This window comes from Cucurbita moschata, unplaced genomic scaffold, assembly GCF_002738365.1.
Source record: "Cucurbita moschata cultivar Rifu unplaced genomic scaffold, Cmos_1.0 Cmo_Scf00027, whole genome shotgun sequence".
Taxonomy (NCBI): domain Eukaryota; kingdom Viridiplantae; phylum Streptophyta; class Magnoliopsida; order Cucurbitales; family Cucurbitaceae; genus Cucurbita; species Cucurbita moschata.
Genome location: NW_019268543.1, coordinates 2,906,666 through 2,929,275, shown reverse-complemented (window position 1 = coordinate 2,929,275; position 22,610 = coordinate 2,906,666). Strand labels below are relative to the sequence as shown.

General features: G+C 34.6%; 3 protein-coding genes across 4 annotated transcripts; 1 reads left to right on the top strand and 2 right to left on the bottom strand.

The window, feature by feature from the left end:
• Positions 1-2,076: 2,076 nt before the first annotated feature.
• LOC111462547 (auxin-responsive protein IAA8-like) lies at positions 2,077-6,619 on the bottom strand. 2 transcript variants are annotated; one of them, XM_023106154.1, is made up of 8 exons: positions 6,513-6,619; positions 6,252-6,331; positions 4,927-5,375; positions 4,631-4,815; positions 4,327-4,553; positions 4,049-4,190; positions 2,974-3,035; positions 2,077-2,517 (listed from the first exon to the last, which is right to left on the bottom strand). In XM_023106154.1, the coding sequence occupies exons 2-8, from the start codon at positions 6,298-6,300 to the stop codon at positions 2,480-2,482; spliced, it is 1,152 nt and encodes a 383-aa protein (XP_022961922.1). In that variant the 5' UTR covers positions 6,301-6,331; positions 6,513-6,619; the 3' UTR covers positions 2,077-2,479. The 2 variants fall into 2 exon arrangements, with proteins under 2 accessions (XP_022961922.1, XP_022961923.1); XM_023106155.1 differs by lacking the exon at positions 6,252-6,331 and having other exon boundaries at positions 2,078-2,517; positions 6,513-6,617.
• A 4,449-nt stretch (positions 6,620-11,068) lies between these two features.
• LOC111462550 (transcription factor bHLH93-like) lies at positions 11,069-13,152 on the bottom strand. The gene is made up of 4 exons (XM_023106157.1): positions 12,491-13,152; positions 12,235-12,393; positions 11,969-12,139; positions 11,069-11,250 (listed from the first exon to the last, which is right to left on the bottom strand). Exons 1-4 carry the CDS (start codon positions 13,082-13,084, stop codon positions 11,164-11,166), a joined length of 1,011 nt encoding a protein of 336 aa, XP_022961925.1. The 5' UTR covers positions 13,085-13,152; the 3' UTR covers positions 11,069-11,163.
• Positions 13,153-20,013: 6,861 nt separating this feature from the next.
• Positions 20,014-21,722, top strand: LOC111462546. Its single transcript, XM_023106153.1, has one exon. The coding sequence runs from the start codon at positions 20,108-20,110 to the stop codon at positions 21,464-21,466; it is 1,359 nt and encodes a 452-aa protein (XP_022961921.1). The 5' UTR covers positions 20,014-20,107; the 3' UTR covers positions 21,467-21,722.
• Positions 21,723-22,610: the final 888 nt, after the last annotated feature.

The window sequence follows — 22,610 nt, the reverse complement described above, 5'->3', positions numbered from 1 at the left end:
GATAAGGCACAAGAAAAAAATAAAATAAAATAAAATAAAACAAATAGATATTTTACATATTAACCTAAATTAAATAAATCAGGTCAACTAACCCAAATCAATCTAACCTAAGCTCTAACCTATGAACATCTCTAGTGTTAGACTCCACATCGGTTGAAGAGTGAAACGAATCATTCTTTATAAGGTGAGGAAACATCTTCCTACTAGACGTATTTTGAAATTGTGAAACTGACGATGATACATAACGGGCTGAAGCAAACAACATATACTAGCAGTAGATTTGAGTTGTTACAAATAGTATCAGAGCCAGACACCGAATGGTGTGTCATCAAGGACATAAGCCCCAAAAGAGAATAGATTGTGAGATCTCACATCAAGTAGGGAGTGGAATGAAGCATTTCTAATAAGGGTGTAGAACCCTCTCCCTATCATACGCAAGGCCGACGGCGATACATAATGGATCAAAACGAACAATATTTGCTAGTAGTGGCCGATGAGTTTGAACTATTACGTCTAATGATACTAGTTGGATTGAAAATCCAATCGGGTCTTGAGTTGCATAGATTGGGGGACGAAGAGTTTCTGTTTCCTTCTCACAAACCTAGACCACATAAGTTATAGTCAAAATTTCCAAACTCTTGTTTTTTCTTCATCAATAACTATTATTCTCAAATACTAAGAATTTCTATATAACTGCTAAAAGTTCTTAATGGCTTGAAGTTGGTTGAGCTGAAAAGAGACTACAATTGTAGCAAGAACAAGCATATGATCCATACTTCTTAGGATTCTATAAATTCACAGCCAAAATGAACGCAGTCAACTATATCTAGGAAATTTAATGCAGTCAACTACACCTCTCCTAGATGTCAGTTAATTACCTTTCCCTTGTTCAAAGATTCTTCCTATCCCTCGGTCGTGATGTACGGCAGGTAGGAAGGGAACCACCAATTTGTATGAGTGTAAATATTTTCATCTCCTTCCTTTTTGTTCCTATTAAAAAGATTCCAAAGGTTGGATAATTAAAGTTCGGCAACGACTAATTTAGGGAATGATCATGGGCTTATAATCAAAGAATACTCTCTTTATTGGTGTGAGGTCTTGGTGTGAGATATTTTGGAGAAGCCCAAAGCAAAGCCACGAGAACTTATGCTCAAAGTGGACAATATCACACCATTGTGGAGAGTCAAGGGGGAAGATTGCAATTGAGAAGCTCTACAAAAATAAATCAAGATAATGAACAATTCCATAGCAGACAAAAATATACTGTTTTCCTTACCTTACATCTTCAGAGAAGGGCAATGAATGCAATATGGGTCTCATCATTGCTCCAAAAGAATCAACATAGTCCCACTGATTCAACAAGATAAGATAGAGTCAGTGGGTCGACACAATCAGAAAGTTCCATTAGCATTCATTGCAGCATTCAATAATTTTCATGAACTCTCACTTGACTGTCTGCCATAAAAGGTATTCATTAGAAAACCTTAGTTCTCATTGTCCTAAGACTATTTGCATTCCAATAATTACAGGTTACACATTTGGTACGAAGATGGTTGACCCATAAAAGCCAACCCCACAGAGCGCCCTGAGATTCAAGTGATGCAATGTATCTTATACATGCATGAATGCAATTAGGAGCAGGCAGCTTCTAGGGAAATATATAATTCTTATTTCAAGAATCAATAATGCAGACAGTTATATCAAGCAGTCACATGCATACTCTAACAACTACCCGACAACCATAACCAAATAACTGACAGGACTGGCAATGCCTAAATTATTATTTTAGCAATCAGTCATTAACTGGCAGGCTTGGCATTTTCTTCAAAATTCAAGTGCTCAAAGAAACCACATTACTACAAACCTTGTTTACCTTGGAAGAATCTGGTGAAATTTCACACTACTTTTGCTACTTAATGGACTTACCCCCTTTCTGATATGAATCCATAACTTGATTGCAAACCAGTCTTTTAGTTTCGTTGCCTGAAAAAAAATGTTATAGCCTGTGAAAGCAAAGGCTAACAATGATGCTAAAGATTAAAACATAGAAATGGTAAAAACAAAAAGAACACTCGGGTTGAAGTAGGATTTGAAGGAGTCAAGTCAAATAGACTGAATGTTTACAATATTACAGAGCATTCAAAACAACACAGTTTGACAACCAATAACTTTACAAACTTTCGAGAGTGTCTTGCAGAGGGACAGGAACTTGTCCACCGATCTACAGACTTGTTCAATAGTTTTTAAGTAGTTCAATTCACAAAATAGGACAACTGTTTAGACATCATCAAAGTAACATAAACATAATTTGGAAACAAAACATAATGTAACGAAGGGAAATGGACACAAGAACCTATCCCATCAAAGACTCACTCGTTCCTCGAACCACCTTCCAAAGCCACATATGATGTACTTTTAGTTTAGATTTATCTTGTTCTAACATTTGGATGGGTAGCATCAACTGTGGCATAGCGCTTAGCTAGTTCCTGTTCCGGCACTTCTCCACCGCCCTAGGAGCTGTAAAATTAAAATGAACACAAATGAGAACAAGTTCGAAATTCTATTGCCACGCAAATATAAAATAGTCAAAATGAACAATTTTTATATTTAAAATTCGAAGTCAGAACCAAGGATTGCATATAGTTTTACGTTTCAACAATTTCCTACACTATGCATTTTGTCCTATTAATGAGCGATGAAGAATAGCACGTAACAAGAGAAGTAATAATCAGCCAGTCCATAAAAGATCATCAAATCCTTCTTAGACGAAGAACGTATCACTGAACATTGGCAAATCTCCATTAGCCACAACATAAGTTTTTTAGTCTTCAATGAAATTATGCAAAAGAGTATCATTGCATGTATAGAGTTTTGTATTTTAATCCGATTATGCAGATGGAAGTGTGTGTCATAGCAAATGCTGCAGAACCTGATGTATTCAAGAACTCATAATATATGAATCAAAGTACTCACCCAGGCCAATTGCATCCGAGCTCTTCATAATCCTCAGCCTCTTACAAGAGTCGATGAACATCCTGGATAAGGGAATTTAGAATTAGAAATCAGATGTTTACTATTGTAATTTATCACAATTATATTATTATAATTGACCACGTATTTTGCTTTTATTCCAAGTAACAGATAATTTTATGAAGCTTCATCAATATCCAACTGCAAACATTTTGGTATTTGACTAAATGGCATCTTCGGGTGGTAGGAAACTTACCTACTACTGGAAATATGGAAATGGTAAATGCTCAATCATTAGAGATAAAATGTTCACAAAAACAGTCTCAGCTTAAGAGAACCTTTGAAAGAGGACTGTTGGCTCTCTTAATTATAGTCATGAGTTTACATAGAACAGGCAACATGTTTGCATGGCTTATACAGAGTTTGGTGGTTTTGATCAAGCTTGAAGCAAATAAAAGAGAGAAATGGTGAAGTGAAAGAAGGAAGACGAAGAATAAGAAACGAGGGAAGGGCTAAAATAAATGTTTCTGTCACTAGCAACCTTTACATTCATAAACATCTACTCACGCCTGTCTAAACAGTAGCTTCCTGCTTTTTACCAGATTTCTTGTAGTTTTTTTTTTTTTTAAAGAAAATGACCTTTATTGAATTAAGAATGGAAGAATGTATATCGGCATAAAAAAACAAGTCTACGCAGAAATCCCAAAACTCAAAAACTCAAGAAGGATTCCAATGCAAAAGAATTAAACAAAGCTGATAATTAAAAAAATTAAAATAAAAATAATATAAAAAAAACTCGATGGACAGAAATCCATTAGGAAGCATTAAACAAACATTTAACAACCTCCTCAATCCTCTTCCCAAGATCTCTTCACCCCTCCAAGATTCCTACTATTTGTCTCCCGCTAATTACCATAAAACAGCACCAAAAAAGAACAAGCGATGCAAGTTGTGACTACAAGCAATATGAGTAGTATTTCAACTTGCAGTATATAACCTAAATGAATATGAGTCATGATTGCACGTAAGAAAATAAAAATAAAAACAAAAACTACCAGATTCGAATGGTATAACTTACTCCCAGGGGACATCACCAACGAGCATCCAGTCACCATCTTTGTCCTCATATGTTAGAACATATTCTGAGCCATGAAGAAGATCTTTCAGCTTGCTCTCACTCATTTTCTCCATGCCCAGAGCTCCATGAGCTCCATATTGACCTGCTCAATACTGAAACAACAGTAACTAGATCCACGCAAACTAGACAGATAACTTTAAAAGATTAGTTGTAAACTTAACAATACTATTTTCGTCATGTGACAGTTTTTTTAATCGAGAAAGTTTCTAATAGCTCACCTATAGTAAAACAGCTGAACATTTTTTCAAGGGCAGAAGACAGCTTCTGGTATGCAGAGTAGTTCCTCAGATCTACCTTCCTCAGATAAGGAGCACCATCCATGCTAACTTTGACGAAGAGTGCACCAGGTATTGCCTTTCCATCAACTTCATCATTGTTCTTTGAAGTTGTAGCCAATGTGTTTTTTCTGAAAGATCTTATGGGCGGCCAACCGACAACCTGTGCCCTGAAAATGCAGCAGATAAGATACCATTTCTCGGAGTTGAGGGAAAACTTGTCGCCAACACTCCCGCTCTAACTTACTTAGAAACAGGTGCACTGGTGTTGTTATTTGCAGCCTCGCTTTGAGATGGCCTAGTTTCACTATTTTCTAGAGACCTCTCTTGTACAGCCTTTTGTGTAGTTGCCTCTTTCAATTTCCCCATTTCACTTCCAAGGTTCTCTAGCAAAGAACTAGCTTTCAAACCTATGTTAGCGTTATATTTTCCCTGCACCAGATTTAAATGGCTTCAGAGTCAAGACTCGAGACCAGACATTGAATACTACTGCAAGTCTTTCCAAAAACAAAAAAAAACAAAACAAAACAGAGGCAATTTCACCTCTGAGAATTCGTTCATAGCATCTGAAAACCCCCTTTTGTTGCCTGAGACCACAGCCTTATGTGGTGAAGAGTAGCGACCATCACCTGATGGGTGCAAAGGAAATAGTGTTTTTTCGTCAAGTTGAGAAGAACTACGAAAGCTGATATCTGGATCTCTCTCGGGGGATTCAGATCCAGGAATGCCTAGCCTCAATTCCGTAGCCTTGAGATTCAGCAAGTGTTTGTTCCCATTAGGCTTTGTGGCAGTCATACAGCTTTCCTCTGAAGAAGAAACAGATAATCCCATGTAATTACGCTCTTCAAATCCCAAATTGTTTTGACTGACACTCTCCATAGAGCTCGGGGAAGCCAACAGAGTGACATTGCTGCGACTTTCCTCCCCCTCCTCAACATTAAGTAGTGGTGGAGACATCAAAATTCCAGAAGGAAAACACCCCGATCTTATACCTGCATAAAACAGAACACTATGAATTTTCCAATTTCGATCAGAGAGCCAGACTGCATACACCCTTCTGTTCTGTCTACTTTGTAATTCATCCAGCTTACTAGACTATAAGGCACTAAAGCCATCCTAAGTATCTACAAGTTCACCAATTACTTTCTTCCATCCGTCCAAGAAGACTGCACCCACAAGGAAAAACAACGCGAGAAAGAGGGGAGAAAATGGAATTTTTCATCTTCATTAACCCAAAGATACTTCTCCAGAATAACTAGAAAAGAACAGTCTACAAAGCATTGCGCTCAGTACACTGAAACGTATCAGAACTTCACAAATAACAACATTTGAGACTCAAATCAAACTGCAAAAACCTGAATTATTTGCATAACTGAAAAGAATTAGGGAGCCATTGAAAACACCCACACACACACACACACACACACAAAATTAAAATAGAACTCCAGAAAGGAAAAAAAGAAAAAAGAAAAAAGAAAAAAAGAACAGTCTCGTAGCTTTTATGAGGCAGAGAATACAGAGTGCCCAAGCTAAAATAAATAAATCTGCGAACAGGAAGACTTATATAGACCATGTATACAGCGCTGGTATGAATGCATTCAATATACAGTGAAAACAAAGCCGAAATCAATCCAAAGATTAAAAAAAAAAAGTACATACAAAATTCATTTCAACAAAAAAGGAAATAATGGAATTCATAAACTCCTCGGCGCCTATTCACACGTTGAAAAAACGAAAGACAGACGTCGCAGATCTTAAATCCTAAAATTCTTCAGATAAAAGCAAAGTGAAAAAGTTAAGAAGAAGAAGATTCAATGGGGCAAGTCAAAACAACGCCGCAAAACAATGTAAGTTCATAAACAAATTCCCTCCAGCTTCTCGAATTTTCTCAGCTGGCAAACTAGAAGATTCATCCATTCATTGATTCATTCATTCATTCATAAACTCCCTAAGCTCAAAGAAGATACAAATAGGAAGAAAAAAAACAAGAAAAGTAAGATGAACACAAGCAAGAATCGAAGAATGAAGAGGAAATTGAGTAAGAAAACAGAATCAGGACGAACAAAGCTCAAACAAATTAGAAATGCAGCAAGAAACAGAAACAAAGCGCAAAATGAAAAGGATTATACCTGAATAAATCTGAAGATCAACAAAAAAAAATAGCAACAGAGAGAAGCTGAAGGGTATAGAGAGAAAGAGAGAGAAAACTAAACAAAAGCCTTTCAATGTCCACTTTTAAAACACACTCACAAATTACAAAATTACAAAATCCTCACTATAAAATTATTCTCCTTTTTCCATTTCTCTTTTTTCTTTTTTAAATAAATAAATAAATATATATATATATATATATATATATATATATTATCGTGCTTTTAAATTCTAATAATAATTCTAAATAATGAATGAAACCAAATCATAAATTTTTTAAATTGGATTATTTTGAATGGTTTATGTCATTTATTTGATCTTTTTAATTTTTAAAATATTTATTTTAAAATATTTAATTAATTTCTATATTTAGAGTTATTTTTTAGGAGTCTAAAAAAAAAGTTATTTTAGAAAAAAAAATGTCTAACCCAAATATTATATTATATTATATCTTCGCCCATTTTAATAATAATACTCTGTCCCGCCCAAGAATTTCCAGGGAACCGATTACCAACGGCTCAGATTCTCCGCGAATTTTAATCGAAGCCGTCAATTTTCCTTTTGTTGCATGTAATACGACGTCGTAGCCATGGCATGGATTTTCGTATCCAATCCTAATCAATGGGAGTGGAATTTTCTTAATTTTTTCCGCACCTTTTCCTATTATGTCCCACATTAATTTTACGTGAAATTACAGAAATCGCCCTTATAGTAAAGGGTTATTACAGTCATTTTAATTTTATCCTTTTTAAACTTTTAATTATTAAGTTTTTAATAAAATTAATGAAATGGAAACTGTGGAGGGAAAACGGCGCCGTGTTAGGAAAAGCCAAAAGCGGCACTGTGGGCACATGGAAACGTACTGTGGAATATGCCAAACAAACGGACAATACCAATCTTGCCCACAGTGGTAAACTTGTCATTTCAATGCCAATCAATCAATCACTAACTACGACATCTTCAGATCACAGCCCTCCATTGTCGTTTCTTTCTTCCAGATAACCCCGATAATCAAGCCTCTCTTGCTTTTTTGACCGTCCGATTCCTTCACCTCCTCTTGATCCAAGCATGTATGGACGATTCTGCCCCTACCACCCCTTAGTGCCCATATGCCCATCAAAAGTTAACGACAAAGTAATTTATGAATCTTTAACGGTATTATTAAAAAATTTGAAATTTTGAAATATAATTTTTAGACAAGATGGAAACTTCATTTTGTATTTTTTTTTATTAATTTAGTTTTATTTTTAGGTTAAATTTAAATATATATATATATATATATATATATTATTTATTTAATATGTTCTTACAAATTATTATTATTTTTAATTAATTTATCTACTATAGGTAAATTTGAATATTATATCTTATATATTTTTATTATATTATTATTATTATTATTATTTATTATATATAATAGAATAAGATCCTCTACTTTTCGTCCCCAGGGGACATAATGAGCATCTTTCCTTGTATGAAATTTGGACAATACCCGAAATGCCCCTTTCCCGATGATTCCACCAATTCCAAGTTGACATGCACCATGCATGACTTGGTAGAATGGATTCCAACCCAGATACTTTCACATGATGTGGGCCCACTTGTTCCTCCAAAGGGCATATATGGAAATTGACTTTTTTCTTAATTATTATTATTATTACTATTTATAGAGTCTGTATGTACTCGAGTAGCTACATAAATATAATAAAAATAGGTATAATTTATCCAATTTCACCAAATTAGGTTATATAACACATTTTTATGAAGAATGCTTTCATCCATGTGCGGTCCCACAATCTACTCTCTTGGAGACCCAGCATCAGCGTTGGCACACCGTCCAGTGTCAAACTCCTATATCAGTGGGGAATGTCGTCAGTTTCACGATTTTAAAACACGTGTTAGGGAGAGATTTTCACAGTTTTATAATAAATATTTTGTTCCCTTGTCCAATCAATGTGGGATCTCACACAACCGACTTTACAAGATAACCCAAATAGTATCGTACGGTCGTAGAGAGATGTATAAAAAACATGATGGGTCGGGGTGGAGTAGGGGAGGGGTATTTTAGGAATTGTAGGAAGATATATATAGATGAAATGATATTGGAATGGAAAGGAGGGAAGGGAGGGGGGTGAGGTGTAAAAGGGGAGGAGGGGACAGAGAAGAAGCAAAGGAAAAGCAATATGATGCATTTGGGGGACAAGAAAGTGGCTTTTAGTTTAACTTCTCCATCTCCACCCCTCCACGTCATTGCCCTTTACGACTACCCTTTTCATTTTATTTTATTTTATTTTATTAATTTAGGGATATTATTGAAATTATTTATTTTTAGAGAAGAGAGTGAGATACACGCGCTGATGGGAAAAGTGGGGAAAGTCCATGGGGGAGGATCATTAACGGCCACTCAGAGTCTTTGGTGCACGCTTTGGTGTCTTTTAAAATGGCTAAATTTTGCAATTCACGCTCCCATCATTTTTAATCCTTTATCATTACCGCCCTTGGGCTTCCCCTCTATTTTCGGCCCAATTCCACCTTTTTCTTATTATTTTATTTTTTTCATAATTAAATTTTAATAAAAATACTCCAACTTTATACTTTTATTTACAAATATATATATATATGACATACTCGTAAAATTTTAAATATAAAATTAAAAAATTAAAAATAAAATCAATCGTGAATATGTATGTAAATGAAAAGCATCTATCTGTATCTCATAAATTATCTTCAAATTTTAATATTTTTTTAATGTGCCAGTACTATTTTTTTTAATGAAGTTTTTAAAATGTTTAAGGGTATTAATGAAATTTTAAAATTTTAAAATATTTATTAAAGTGAAAAGAGTATTTTTAACCGTATCAATCAAAATTATTATTATTATTTTTTTCTTAAACTAGAAAGATATTTTAAATTTTTTTAAAAGTTTAAATGTATTATTGGAATTTTGGAGAAAAAAATAGAAATTTTATTTGATCCATATATGAACAAATTATAATTATTTCCGACAAAATTTCCATTCATACCCAAAACCAAATTGAAATTGGAAGGAAAGGAATACGAGCGTTTTGTCGGAGCACGTGCAAGGCCACGTGCGGAATCTGAATATTGAAAGCTACCAACCTCCCTCCTCTACAAGATGAGGAGGAGGAGGAAGAAGGGGACAAGAATTTCTTGATGCTCAAAAAGAAAGTTTGGTTTTTTGCTTGTGGGAACGAATCGGTATCTAATTCGTATTTAATCTTTGTTCCATAAATTCTAGCAGCTCGAGATTCTATTCTATTTTTTTTTCTCTCTCTCCCTCTCTTTAAAGGAAAAGGAAAAAATAATTATTAGATCGAGCATAATCCTCATTTCGTGTATCAAACTAAATAAATTCGAGTTTTTTTTTCTCACAGAAATGACAGTTTAGTATAAAACAGAAGAAAAATATGTTATTTGCTAAATGTTAATGATTCAAATAGCGATAGTATTATTACTGATTAGATGCAATGTATGTATGTCTAGTGATATCTGTTAAGGATTATTGGGAGTAAGTCCCACATTGGTTAATTTAGTAAAAGATCATAAGTTTATAAGTGAGGAATACTATTTCCATTGGAGTATGAGGTCTTTTGGGGAAGCTCAAAGTGGACAATATCATACTATTGTGGAGAGTCGTGATTTCTAACAGTGGCAAGGGGGATTGGGACTACATATAACCCGAGTCGTCACGTAAGAAGGAGACAAAAATTGGGTTTAGACGGAGTAGGGAGAAGAGAATGGGTGAAGAAGATGGTTGCAGGGTGGCATGATGATGATGATGGATGGTGTCATGATTTGAGTGTTCTCTTCTTACATTTTTGGTTCAAACCATTCAAACCTTCTTTCTTTCCTTATTATTGCTACTTTTCCTTTTGCCTTCTAATCATTATGTCCTTTCACGGGCCTTTAATCTCTCCTTTCCATATATTATATTTTAAAATCTTAAAATTCAACTTTAATTGTGTGTTAAATAAATCTATAAATTTTAAATATAAAAGTACTTTTAGTAGTAAATGGGAAGGAAAATATGAATAATTTCATGAACGAATTTGAGGAGAGAATAGGAAAGATTGGTGGATGGGCTCAATTCGGGTTTGGGCTTTCCCAAGCCCACTAACAAAAATTCGGCCCAAACATATTTAATGCAAAGGTTATCTACATCTTGTTTCAGATTTTGATTACTTGGTTGAGTTAATATTTATTTTTCTTAATTAATATTTTTTTAAAAGAGGATAAATATGAAAACATCATGATTTAGGGGGTAATTGTTTGGATTAATAATGTTAAATTCCATTATTTAGAAGCTCAAAACGTGAAGGCATCCTAGAAAATGTTTTAATGAAATATGAAATAAATAAAATTATTTGTCAAATTGACTCACCTCTTTTTTTTTTCTTCCCAGTACAATGAATTTAAAAAAATGAAAGTATGTCGGAGATTTTTTTTTAAAAAAAAAACTTAATTCATTTCACCATTTGAATTAAATTAAGAAAGAAGGGTTGGGAAAGGAAAATTGGGGAACTCATTAAACTACAAGATTTGATTACTAATTTCTAATTAATAAAATTACCACAATTTTTTTTACCAAAAAAAAAAAAAAAAAAAAATCTACAAGCAGCTTCCCCCATAACCTGCATTCCTAAATAAAGCTTCCTTCAGTTCTTCAGGCTTCAGTTCTGTTTTCTGCTTCATTTCCTATTTTCAAGTCAATTTTTTTTTACACAAATTAATTCTATTTTAGAATAAATAAAATATAATATTTTTATTGTCATTTTTTTTTTCAATAAATACAAAACATTGCGTAGATTATTATTCAAATAATAATAATAATAAACAAAGACCTTTTCTTTAAAATCAAGGATACTTCAAATTCAAATTTTAATATTCAAATAAAAATTTTAATTTCTATTTAGGTTTTTAAAACATTATACTTTGAATTTTGAATTTGAATTTGAATTTTTATTTGATCTTTAGGTCTTAATATTTTTCAGTTTTACCATCATGTTTCTACAAATGCTCAACTTTAATCTTTGCAATAAAATTTTAATTAATTAATTTAAAACACTTACCATGTGAAAATTTTAAATTAATTCCACAAATGATGAAAATTAATAAAATTTAATTTAAATGTTTGTTAATAGACATAAAGAACTTAGAAACTAAATAGAAATAAAACTCTAAAAATAAAATAATCAAAATTAAAGACTAAATGGATTTTACTTTATTAACCCTACTTTCTCTCTTACTATTTCTAGCTACTTAACATTACTTTCTATTTTAAAAAATTAAATAAATAGCTCGAGTTCAATAATTTTGTTTTTTTTTTTTCAAGATTTAATTGAGAATTTAAAATATTAATGAAATGGAAATAAATAATTATAATAAACAAAGTGGAAGAAGAAGGAAGCATTACCTGAGAAGAACAAGTGGCTTGCAATGCGAAATCATTGAAGCTGCTAATAACGCACTGTTGAATCTCAAGCCCCAACGCTTCAATCGTATTCACCGTCGATAATATCAATCCTGGTTTCGCCGCACAGCAAATCTCGATCCTCGTCTTCCCCATTCTGCTTTCCACCTCAAACTGTACGCCCACGATTTGGAACTAATCAGTTTCGGTAACAACAATAATCGAGTGCGTGTATCAAAAGACGGAAAAGCCAGAAAAAGTTGGATTACTTTTGGTGAATTTCTCGCTATCAATTCGCTCGGTTTTGTGTTGTTCAATGAATTCGTGCTCGGATTTGATCCATCCACTTCTCTCTGCAGATTCCCGATCTTCTCCAGCAATTCTTTCATGTACTCAATCGCATCTGCCAGAATCGCAGTTCGGTCCATCTGTTCAAAAATCAACCAGATATTGATTTCGGTTTCAAGCAGCCTTAGAGATTCATTTTCGAGCATTTCTGGAATTAAAACTCGTTTGATTTTTTACCTTGCTGATCTTAGGCACGATGGATCTGAGCATGGAGAGGCGATCGTTCAAGCGCTTCCTTCTCCGTCTCTCCGCCATTAGATTCTTCGACGGTTGGCCTTGCAATTTCTTCGATCTGTTCTTTTGTTCGATGGAGGAGCATGTTCCGATGTTGAAAACAGGGAGTTCTGGAGATTGATTCGGCTCCATTTTGCAAGCCGATTGAACTTGAACCACCTCCATATTCTGAATCTCATCCGCTAGAAAACCTAGTTCCTCCTCTTCTTCTCCTTCTCCTTCTCGTTCCGCATTCGGACGTTCTCCTTGAAATGGCAGAGGCGTCGCTGCTACTTCCATGGCGGCATAGGCGGAACCGTCCATTCCTGGCACTGAGAACTCATTTCCCAAAGGATGGTAAAACTCGTCCAGATTCTGCGCGGAGAGAGGTTCCGACGAAGAATTTGGGTGGAAATTCATACCGCTTTGATCGAAACAGTAATCGAATGCCCAAGCATTCCAACAGAGATCGCTAAGTTCATTTGGAATGGCGTCCCAATTTGAATCTCTTCGTAGAGCCATCAACTCCTCTAAGAAAACGTGCTCGTCGAGCTCCATCGCTCTCTCTCTCTCTCTCTCACTCTCTCTCTCTCTCAAGCTCTCCCACGGAGGTTCTCATAAAAATTGCAGTCGAGAGGATTTTATATATATAGGCACATAGGGAATGGCTTAATACACTTTTTGAGCTTAAATTACAAAGTTTAATTAATTAGTTAATCAGTGTTTAATAATCCATTCATTTTTTAATTCAACGATTATAATAATTATTAAAAAAAAGGGAATAAATATTATAATTAATAATTCAAAACAAACAAATAAATAAAAAGAATGAACCCGGAGGCCGGAAATAGAATCTTCTGTGCCCGAGTAATGGCGAGGGCAGTCAAAGTCATTTTCACCAAAATCTCTGCAGACCAAATGAGAAGACCACTGGACATAACATAAACACAGGTTGCTGACAACTGACCCACCACCATCCACTGTCAACCTAAAAAAAAATTGACGCTTTTACCCTCAGTCTCACAATTTTAAAACGCATAAGAAGTTTTCACACTCGAAATGATATTGTCCATTTCGGCCACACTTTTGTAAGAAATATTTTCGTTCCATTCTCCAATCGATACGGAATCTCACTATACATCTCTGACACACCTTCCGTTGTTTAGCTCTGATACCATTTGTAACTAATCATCGCTCACACACCTCCCACCGTCTGACTCTAAACCATTTATAACAGCCCACCCAACAAGCTCCCCAATTGATTAGGAAACTCACAATCTACCCTCCTTAGGGGTTAGCATTCTCGCCTCACTACACACCTTCTCGTGTTTGGCTCTAATACTCTTCGTAACAGCTCAAGCTCACCGCTGGAAAATATTATCTGTTTTGGCCTATTACGTATCGCCGTCAGCCTCACAATTTTAAAATGCATCTGCACGAGACAGGTTTTTATACCCTTATATATTTGCATGAGATGGAGCGTTAAAATTAAATAATTAGTAAAATGAATACTAAATTACGAAATTATCCACCCCGGCTGTGATAAAGTAAATGACATAAATACCCAAACCCAAGTGGACAGCTGCGTAATTGGATATTTTGTCCTTTTTCGTATTTAGATATTTTTGTCTTATTTGTATTTTCCCTAAGAATTAAATTATATAATTAGGTCCTCGTTATTTTATTTTATTTTATTTTATTTTAATTTAATTTAGATAGATCTAGAATGGTGTGTTGCTTTTTCTATTTTTACTCCACATGGTTAATGTACTAAATATAGGAAAAATAATATTATTTATTAAGCGATAAATGCAAATAAAAACATTACATATTTATTATTGTACCCTTTGGACCCCTGGAAAAACAAAACCTTTTATTTTAATGATTAAATTCCTCGTTTTTAACCCAATTTTTTCCCCTATTATTATTATTATTATTGCTTTTGCTTTTGTTTTTAAATAATTTAATTAAAGGATATTTCAAATTAAATACAAATATAGAAATGCAAGTACAAACTACCATTTTAAATAGGGAAGTAAAAAGAAATAAATAAATAATTATGAACCAATCATAACTAAACAAACAGATATATCATATTTAAAAATTTATCATTTTATTTCAAAAATACCGTCAAACTTTAAAAAAATTAACTTTTATATGGTTAAAAAAATACTTATGGAATTTTAAAAACATCTTTTACTGCCGTGAAAAAGTTAAAAAAAGAAAACTCTTACGGTCGATACGTGGATGAAGATCGTCTACGACTCATATATTATCTCTAATTTTTTTAATGTTATTATTTTTATTAATTTAATTTACATAAATATATAAAATTGTTATTTGTTTCTCTTTGTAATTCAAATTTATTATTATTATTATTATTATTATTAATCTCTTCGGTAAAATCAGACAAATTATCACACAACTTGACTGAACAAGAATAGAACATACACCAAACCAACCTCCTGTCAACTCCAAGTCTGCCATTGATTCTGCCGTGCCACCATGTCAGCAGTGGCCGCCGGAAACTTCCATAGCCGGCCGCCGGCGCCTCTCTAATTCTTATTTAATTTCGGAAAATTAAAAGAAAAATTGGGTTAAATTTATAAAATAAAATTTTAAAAAGTTAAATAAACGAAAAAAGACGATCTTATTAGAACTTTTTAAATCTCGGAACGAAATAATTTTCATAAATCAAAAGGTCGAACGTACTATCGATAATTTATTATATTTTTAAATTTTTTTAAATAAAGAAATAGTTAGTTGGAGTAAAAGGTTGTAATAGTAGCTATCTATGTGTTTGAATAAGACATGGGTTATGTCAGGAAAGTACCCAAAAAACAGAACCTATAGGAATCTCATATTCACATGCTATACTATAATGTTAGGTAATCTTATTTCTCGGTAGAAATCTCATTTTAGAAGATGCATTTTAAAATCACGAAGTTGAATCTAAATATATAATGGGTCAAATCCGACAATATTTTCTAGCAGTGGGTTTGAACTGTTATAAATAGTACAAGAGTCAGACACCAATGTGCCAGTAAGGACGTTGGGCTTCCAAGGAGATGGGTGGATATAGAGGAAATAAGCACTCATTAAAAAGGTGTAGAAACCGCTCATAGTAGATGTAACAGCAATATGTAATTGACTAAAACAGACAATATTTACTACTATCACGAGGTTGAATCTAAATACGTAATGGGTCAAATTCGACAATATTTTCTGGCAGTGGGCTTGAACAGTTACAAATGGTACAAGAGTCAGACACCAGTGTGCCAGTAAAGACGTTGGACCTCCAAGGAGATAGGTGGATACAGAGAAAAGCACTCATTAAAAAGGTGTAGAAACCCCTCATAGTAGATGTAACAGTAATACGTAATTGACTAAAACATACAATATTTACTAGCAGTAGGCTTAGACGGTTACAATAAAACTACACTGTCCACTGGACGTTTCTCCTAATCACTAAATTAGTTAGGTTAGGGTGTTTGAAAGGTAGGATTTGTAATTAATAAGTTAATTAAGGGAATCTAAGAGGAAGAAATAGAATAATTAGTTGAGATTAGTTTGAAGTGAAAGCTAATATAAAATTAGAAAGAAAACACCCCATTAAGCTAAAGAGACAAATGGAGGAGGGACACGAGTAGATCACGAGACCCTAATCCATTCCCATGCATAGAGGAGAGAGAGAGAGAGAGGGACCCTACAATTAAAGGGTCTCTCCCAAAAGTGGTTTTTGGGTAGCCCACAATATTTATATATATATATAATATGAGAGTGATTATAAAGGTGAAAACCACCATTTTGTCTCTCTAGAACTTAGTGAGAGAAAGGGAGGGGTCCCTAAAAGCAAGAACTTCGTCGGGTAGTGCCTTGTTTTGAGAGGGCTCCAAATTCCAAAACGCAACGCAACGCAATGCCAAACACATACTCATAGGTACCACTTGAAAGAAGCCCTTTCGAGGGGCCCCGTCCTGTTCGTGTCCACGTCCGTTCTAGTATTATTGTAGTACGTAATTAATATATTTTAATTTTTTTAAATTAATTGATCTATTAAATTTAACTCGTAATTTTATGCTTCCCTAAATTTTAAATAGGAACCGTTGGTAATTTATTTATAAAAATACTTTTAAAATTTTAAAAATAAATTAAATTTTTTAATAAATGAGGTTTTGGTGTGAATTTGTGCCGGCAATGGCCCCCGCTGTTTTTCATCTGACGTGCTGACCTTGTCAGCGTATCATCCATCCACCTCCCTCTGTCCCACACACATGCACCTCTCTACTGCTCAACCTTATTTTCTTTTATTTAATTCAATTTGAGCAAGCGCTCACACCTAGGAGATATTGTCTGTTTTGATCCGTTACGTATAATTATCGGCTTTACGATCTTAAAACACGTTTATTAGAAAGAAGATTCCACACCCTTATATGACTTCTTACTGCTAGTAGATATCGGCTTTACGATCTTAAAACACGTTTATTAGAAAGAAGATTCCACACCCTTATATGACTTCTCACTGCTAGTAGATATCGTTTGCCAATCACCGATAAATATTGTCTGTTTTGGCATGTTACGTATAATTATCGGCTTCACGATCTTAAAACACGTTTATTAGAAAGAAGATTTCACACCCTTATATGAATTCTCACTGCTAGTAGATATCGTCCGCCAATCACTGATAAATATTGTCTGTTTTGGCCCGTTACGTATAATTGTCAGCTTCACAGTCTTAAAACACATTTACTAGAAAGAAGATTCCACACATTTACTGCCAATCACGGTCTTAAAACACGTTTATTAGAAAGAAGATTCTACATCCTTGTATGACTTCTCACCGCTAGTAGATATCGCCTGTCAATTACTAATAAATATTGTCCGTTTTGGCACGTTACGTATAATCGTCGGCTTCACGGTCTTAAAACATATTTATTAGAAAGAATATTCCACACCCTTATATGACTTCTCACCGCTAGTAGATATCGTCTGCCAATCACTGATAAATATTGTCTGTTTTTGCCCGTCACGTATAATCGTCAGCTTTACGGTCTTAAAAAACATTTACTAGAAAGAAGATTCCACACCCTTATATGATTTATCACCGCTAGTAGATATGGTCTGTGAATCGCTTATAGATATTATTTGTTTTGGCCCGTTACGTATGGTCGTCGGCCTCACGATCATAAACCACGTCTACTAGAAAGAGATTTCCACACCATTATAAGAAATATTTTATTTCCCTCCCCACCCAAGACGAGATATCACATGTACGTTTTCTCGTAAAGTTAGAAGTTCAAATTTTACTATTTGTTGCATAGAAAAGGGTACGTAAACAAAATAGTTACCTAACAGAATCTCGAGAAGTTGATTAAATAGTAAAAAAATTAAAATTAAAAAAATTAAAAACTCTTTAGTTGAAAGGACATGCATTCTTTGGTGATGGGAACCAAGAAGTGGACCTCTTCCCAACAGGACATGTCATACCCCGTGACCTAAATTCTAGGGATCATCAAATTTTATTAAATTCAAAGGATTAAATAAATAAATAAATAATGCTTAATTAATGGCCATTGCTTTTGTCTAGCTAATTAAGGCACTAATTAATGTCATTAACTTCATTAATCGTTATTAGGGTCTCTACCAATTTGTACATGTTTTACCTTTTATGGTTTTGACTTTCACCATAATGATTGATCTCTAAAGATTTTGCTGTCTCAGTAGACCCATTTTTTGATTACTTAAACTTAATTGCTATCATTAGAATCTAATTAACAAAGAGGTAAAAATTAATTAACTCGACCTTAACGTTTTCCATGTTTGACTTTTTACGAGTTAGAAGGACAAATATAATTAGGCTTATAATTGTCGGTATTCAACCTCCGACATTAATGGACAAAAAAATAGTTCAACTGATTCAAATATGTCTTTTGTTGAGAAGGTAAACGTTCGAATGTTAGTGATAGAAAGGGGTTGGAAGACCCATTCCAAGTAAGGTTCCTTATGCTTCGTTTTTTCTCTTATATAAAGGGCTTCGAAGAATCCCGCATCATTGCAGCTCTCTGAGTTTTATCCAAAGAAGAACGCCCCTGCTCGAGGAGAACCCAATGTCAGTGATAGAAGCCTCGGGGATTGATGTAGACCATCATTTTTTTTTTGAGTAATTAATAAGTTCATCTATACAAAATTTTCGAATCCATTATCAATTATATCTAATTACATATTATTTTCAACGAAAATGTAAAAAAACATTGTTCAAATTACGATAAGATAAACTCAACGTGCATTTAATTAACATTAGAAAAGAATCAAATTTCATTTGGGTTTCATTTACGGTTAGATGGTTATAATTTCGTTTATATGAAGCCCAAGATGTATAATATGACCCAAAAAAGTCAATCTGAGCCCAATATTAGGCCCAAGCCCAATGCTCGCGTGGATTTCTCTCGGAATTAAACCCTAAACCCTAAACCCTAAACCCTGATGTTTAGTTTTTAAAATTAAAGAAGATGTCTCCCGGAGTGATTCGTAATTATATCTTGAATTATACGACATTTAGTATATTAATTAATTATAATATTTTTCAAAATTATATTTATTAACATTTCCACCTCAACATTCAAATTCTCGTACCATCAAATTTTTTTGGTACTAAAAAGACATAATAATAATAATAATAAATTTGGTAATGTTGGTTTAACAAGAAAGTTAGTGAAAAGAGCTTTAGGTCAAATGCTAACGTCGTCTCTCTTATCAGAACAGGCAGTGCCTTCCTTTCAAAGAAAAATGAAGTTCGTCCTCATAATACGTTCAATCAACCGTGTTAGAAGATGTAATGTTAGCAGTTTCACAAGTATTTGAGACGGTCATATAAGATATGTGTAGTGAGCGTTACGTAAGTGACAGAAGAACTTCTAGACGAACTAAATAGGTGAAAGTTGCATCGTAAATTTTAAAAAGTGTATAAGAACTGTGGGTTAAAATAATAAAATAAATATTCAAATAAAAATTTAAAATAAATAATTAATTTATGGAGAAATTAAAAAATACCATTTAAAATTTGAATTTAAAATCGTGAAAAATGCCCACGACAAAGGCACATGAATTTCATGGGGCCCTTGCATTGATGGCTCTTGAATACCTTTGTTTTTTTATATTATTTTAATCTTTACTTTTGTTTTTAATTCCAGCTCAATAAAAGCAATATTTGAAATAGAAATATAATTTAAGAAAGTTTAAAAATTTAAAAATATATTCCTAAATAATTAAGAAATATATTTTATTAGCAAGGGCATAACAGTAACTTAACCTTAATTCAATTATTTTTCTTGTTTCAAAAAAAAAAAAATCAGCACAAACCTCGCTGTCAAATTACTTTAACAGTACGTATTGGGTCCCACGTGTCAGTATACAACTTCTAGTGGACCCCACACAACCCCCTCTGCTTTCTTCCTCCACCTCTCGCCGCCGTAACTGAACTTCCAGTTTCAGTTTTTGTTTCCCCCCCCCCCCAAATCTCTCGTCGCCACCAATGGCTACCAAACCCTAAAATCTTCTTCTTCTTCTTCAAGTCTTTCTCCGATGGAAAATTATTCCTACTCCTCCTATGCCGATTCTCGAGACTCCTCTCCTCGTTCCGGTGATAATCCCTCTTGGGACGAGACGCCTTCCAACCTCAACGCCGCCAACAATTACAAAGTCAAATTCATGTGCAGCTATGGCGGCAAGATACAGCCCAGAGCCCATGATAATCAACTCACTTACACCGGTGGTGACACCAAGATTCTCGCCGTTGATCGTATTATCAGTTTCTCCGCGCTCTCCTCCAGGTTATCTGCTCTTTGCAATGTTACTGTTTGTTTTAAGTACCAACTCCCTGGCGAAGATCTCGATGCGTTGATTTCTGTTACTAACGATGAGGATCTCGAACACATGATGTTAGAGTACGACCGGTTGCATCGCGTCTCGAAGCCTGCGAGGATGAGGCTTTTTCTGTTCCCTCTAAATCCATCTCCCCCGACGATTCTTGATTCCCGGGATTCTAAATCGGACAGGCAGTGGTTCGTCGATGCTTTGAATTCTGTGCGGATTCAGTCTCTGGAAGATTCGTCGCCGCCTGTGGATGTTTCTGGATCTGTCTCGAATCCTGATTTCTTGTTTGGATTTGATAAAGGTTACCATCCGCCTCAGGTTTCTTGTTCTAACTTGACCGATTCGGCCGCCGTTCATAACGTGTCGAATATGGCGGTGAAGGACATTTCGGCGGGGTCTGATTGTGGATCTGAAGATCGTCATGTGGTCGGAGAACCTGTTGTTTCTCCGTCGGAGTTTCAGAGGCAGATTCAGGATTTGCAGCAAGCGATAACCGAGAGAAGTAGCAATGAGACCGACTCCAAGACTTCTGCAAGCGATCCTCACCCACCAAAGGTTGCAGAGAAAATTGCTTCACCACCGACAGCAGTTCCTCTGTCTGTACCATTGGCAGTCCCTGCGGCGTACTTCCCTGAAAGGCAGGTGATCTCCGGTGGTTATCCAGTGGCTGCATCGCCCAATGCTCCGTCGACCGACCAATCAATATATCTAATTCCAACAGCCGGGGGTTTATTTCAAGCTCAGACGTGTAGACCCATCAATGGACCAGTCGGGCATCAGCCTTATTACGGAATGCATGCATACCGTGAAGCCCAGGTTCACAGTTCGGTTGCACCTTACACTACAGAGGGAATTCAAGTGATGCAGACAAGTGTTGCGATGAATGAGTCTGGCTACACTCAGGTTGCGTATGACAACACCGGCAGACATGTTTACTTTACCACCGCGCCGCCTTATCAGACCATGGCTTCGGTGGGGGTTGATCATGGGAGACCTACTAGCGGTGGTGCAGGCTCCTATAATCCGGAGGGTAATTTGATTAACGCTTCCAAAGCCTCTGGTTTGTGATTACAAAAAGAGAACGTGGGTAAATCATTTTTCATTGTCATTAGTATAATAAATTGAGTTGTGGGTGGATGATCATATAGGTGTTGATGAATTTGTATCGTCATTGTTTGATGTCTATATTGAGAAATGAAGGGATTTATGTTCAGAACGGGTAGTTTTGTCGCTAATTTTGACGCATTGCTTGGGATGAACTTGTGAATGTGCCATCTCTTTGGACCTTTTGGCAACTCCAAATGAAATCTGTCACCTTATTCCCCTCGCTGTTTATGACCCCACGACTTCATTTTCTATATAGAAAACTATGCAGGCCCCCTTTACAGAGAAATCAAGGGACATCATAATCAGTATTACCGATACATACCTGGTTGAGTTGGTGGGAACCCATGAAGAGAAGAGCTAGCTAGACTTCATAACTGCTCGAGCCTATCGTTAGCAAATATTATCATTTTTGGTATCTAAGTTTCCTCTATTCCGTCCTTTTTGGGCTTTCCCGTATAGGTTTTAAAATCCGTCTACTATAGATAAGTTTCTACGTCCTTATGAGGAATGTTTTGTTCCTCCTCTCCAACTTTCGTGAGATCTCACCGATCAGAATAAGTTATTAGTTTCCTCTTGCTCTCTAGATGTCCAATTGCTTTGTTTGATCATTTATTGATGATTGCTTCAAAAACCCTCCATCATATCAATTAAGAGATTGCTCGACTTCAAATTCCCATATTATTTAAATCAATAAATCCACATTTCCCGTAACCTTTCTTATAAATTATGATAAAAAATAACTTTAAATAACACCTCATTATTTATTATTTTTATCTTTAATAAGTGGATTGAAAAACTTTGGATTAATTTTTAAAATTTAGAGACTGAATTTCACATATAATTTTTAAGTATATTATTTGAGGGTTTTTGAGAAGGCGTCATTCATCAACATGATCGTTCTATTTAAAATGTATGTTCTCATTTTTCTTCCATTTATTAACCATCAAACTATTATTATCTTATAAAATAGATGTATTGACGATCAAATACATAAATTAATTTAATATGATCTCCCATTAAATAATTTTTAAGTGATATTTTGACTTTTATTAAATAAAATTTATGTGAAAATACATTTTTGACTCAATTAAATAAATTTTAAGTG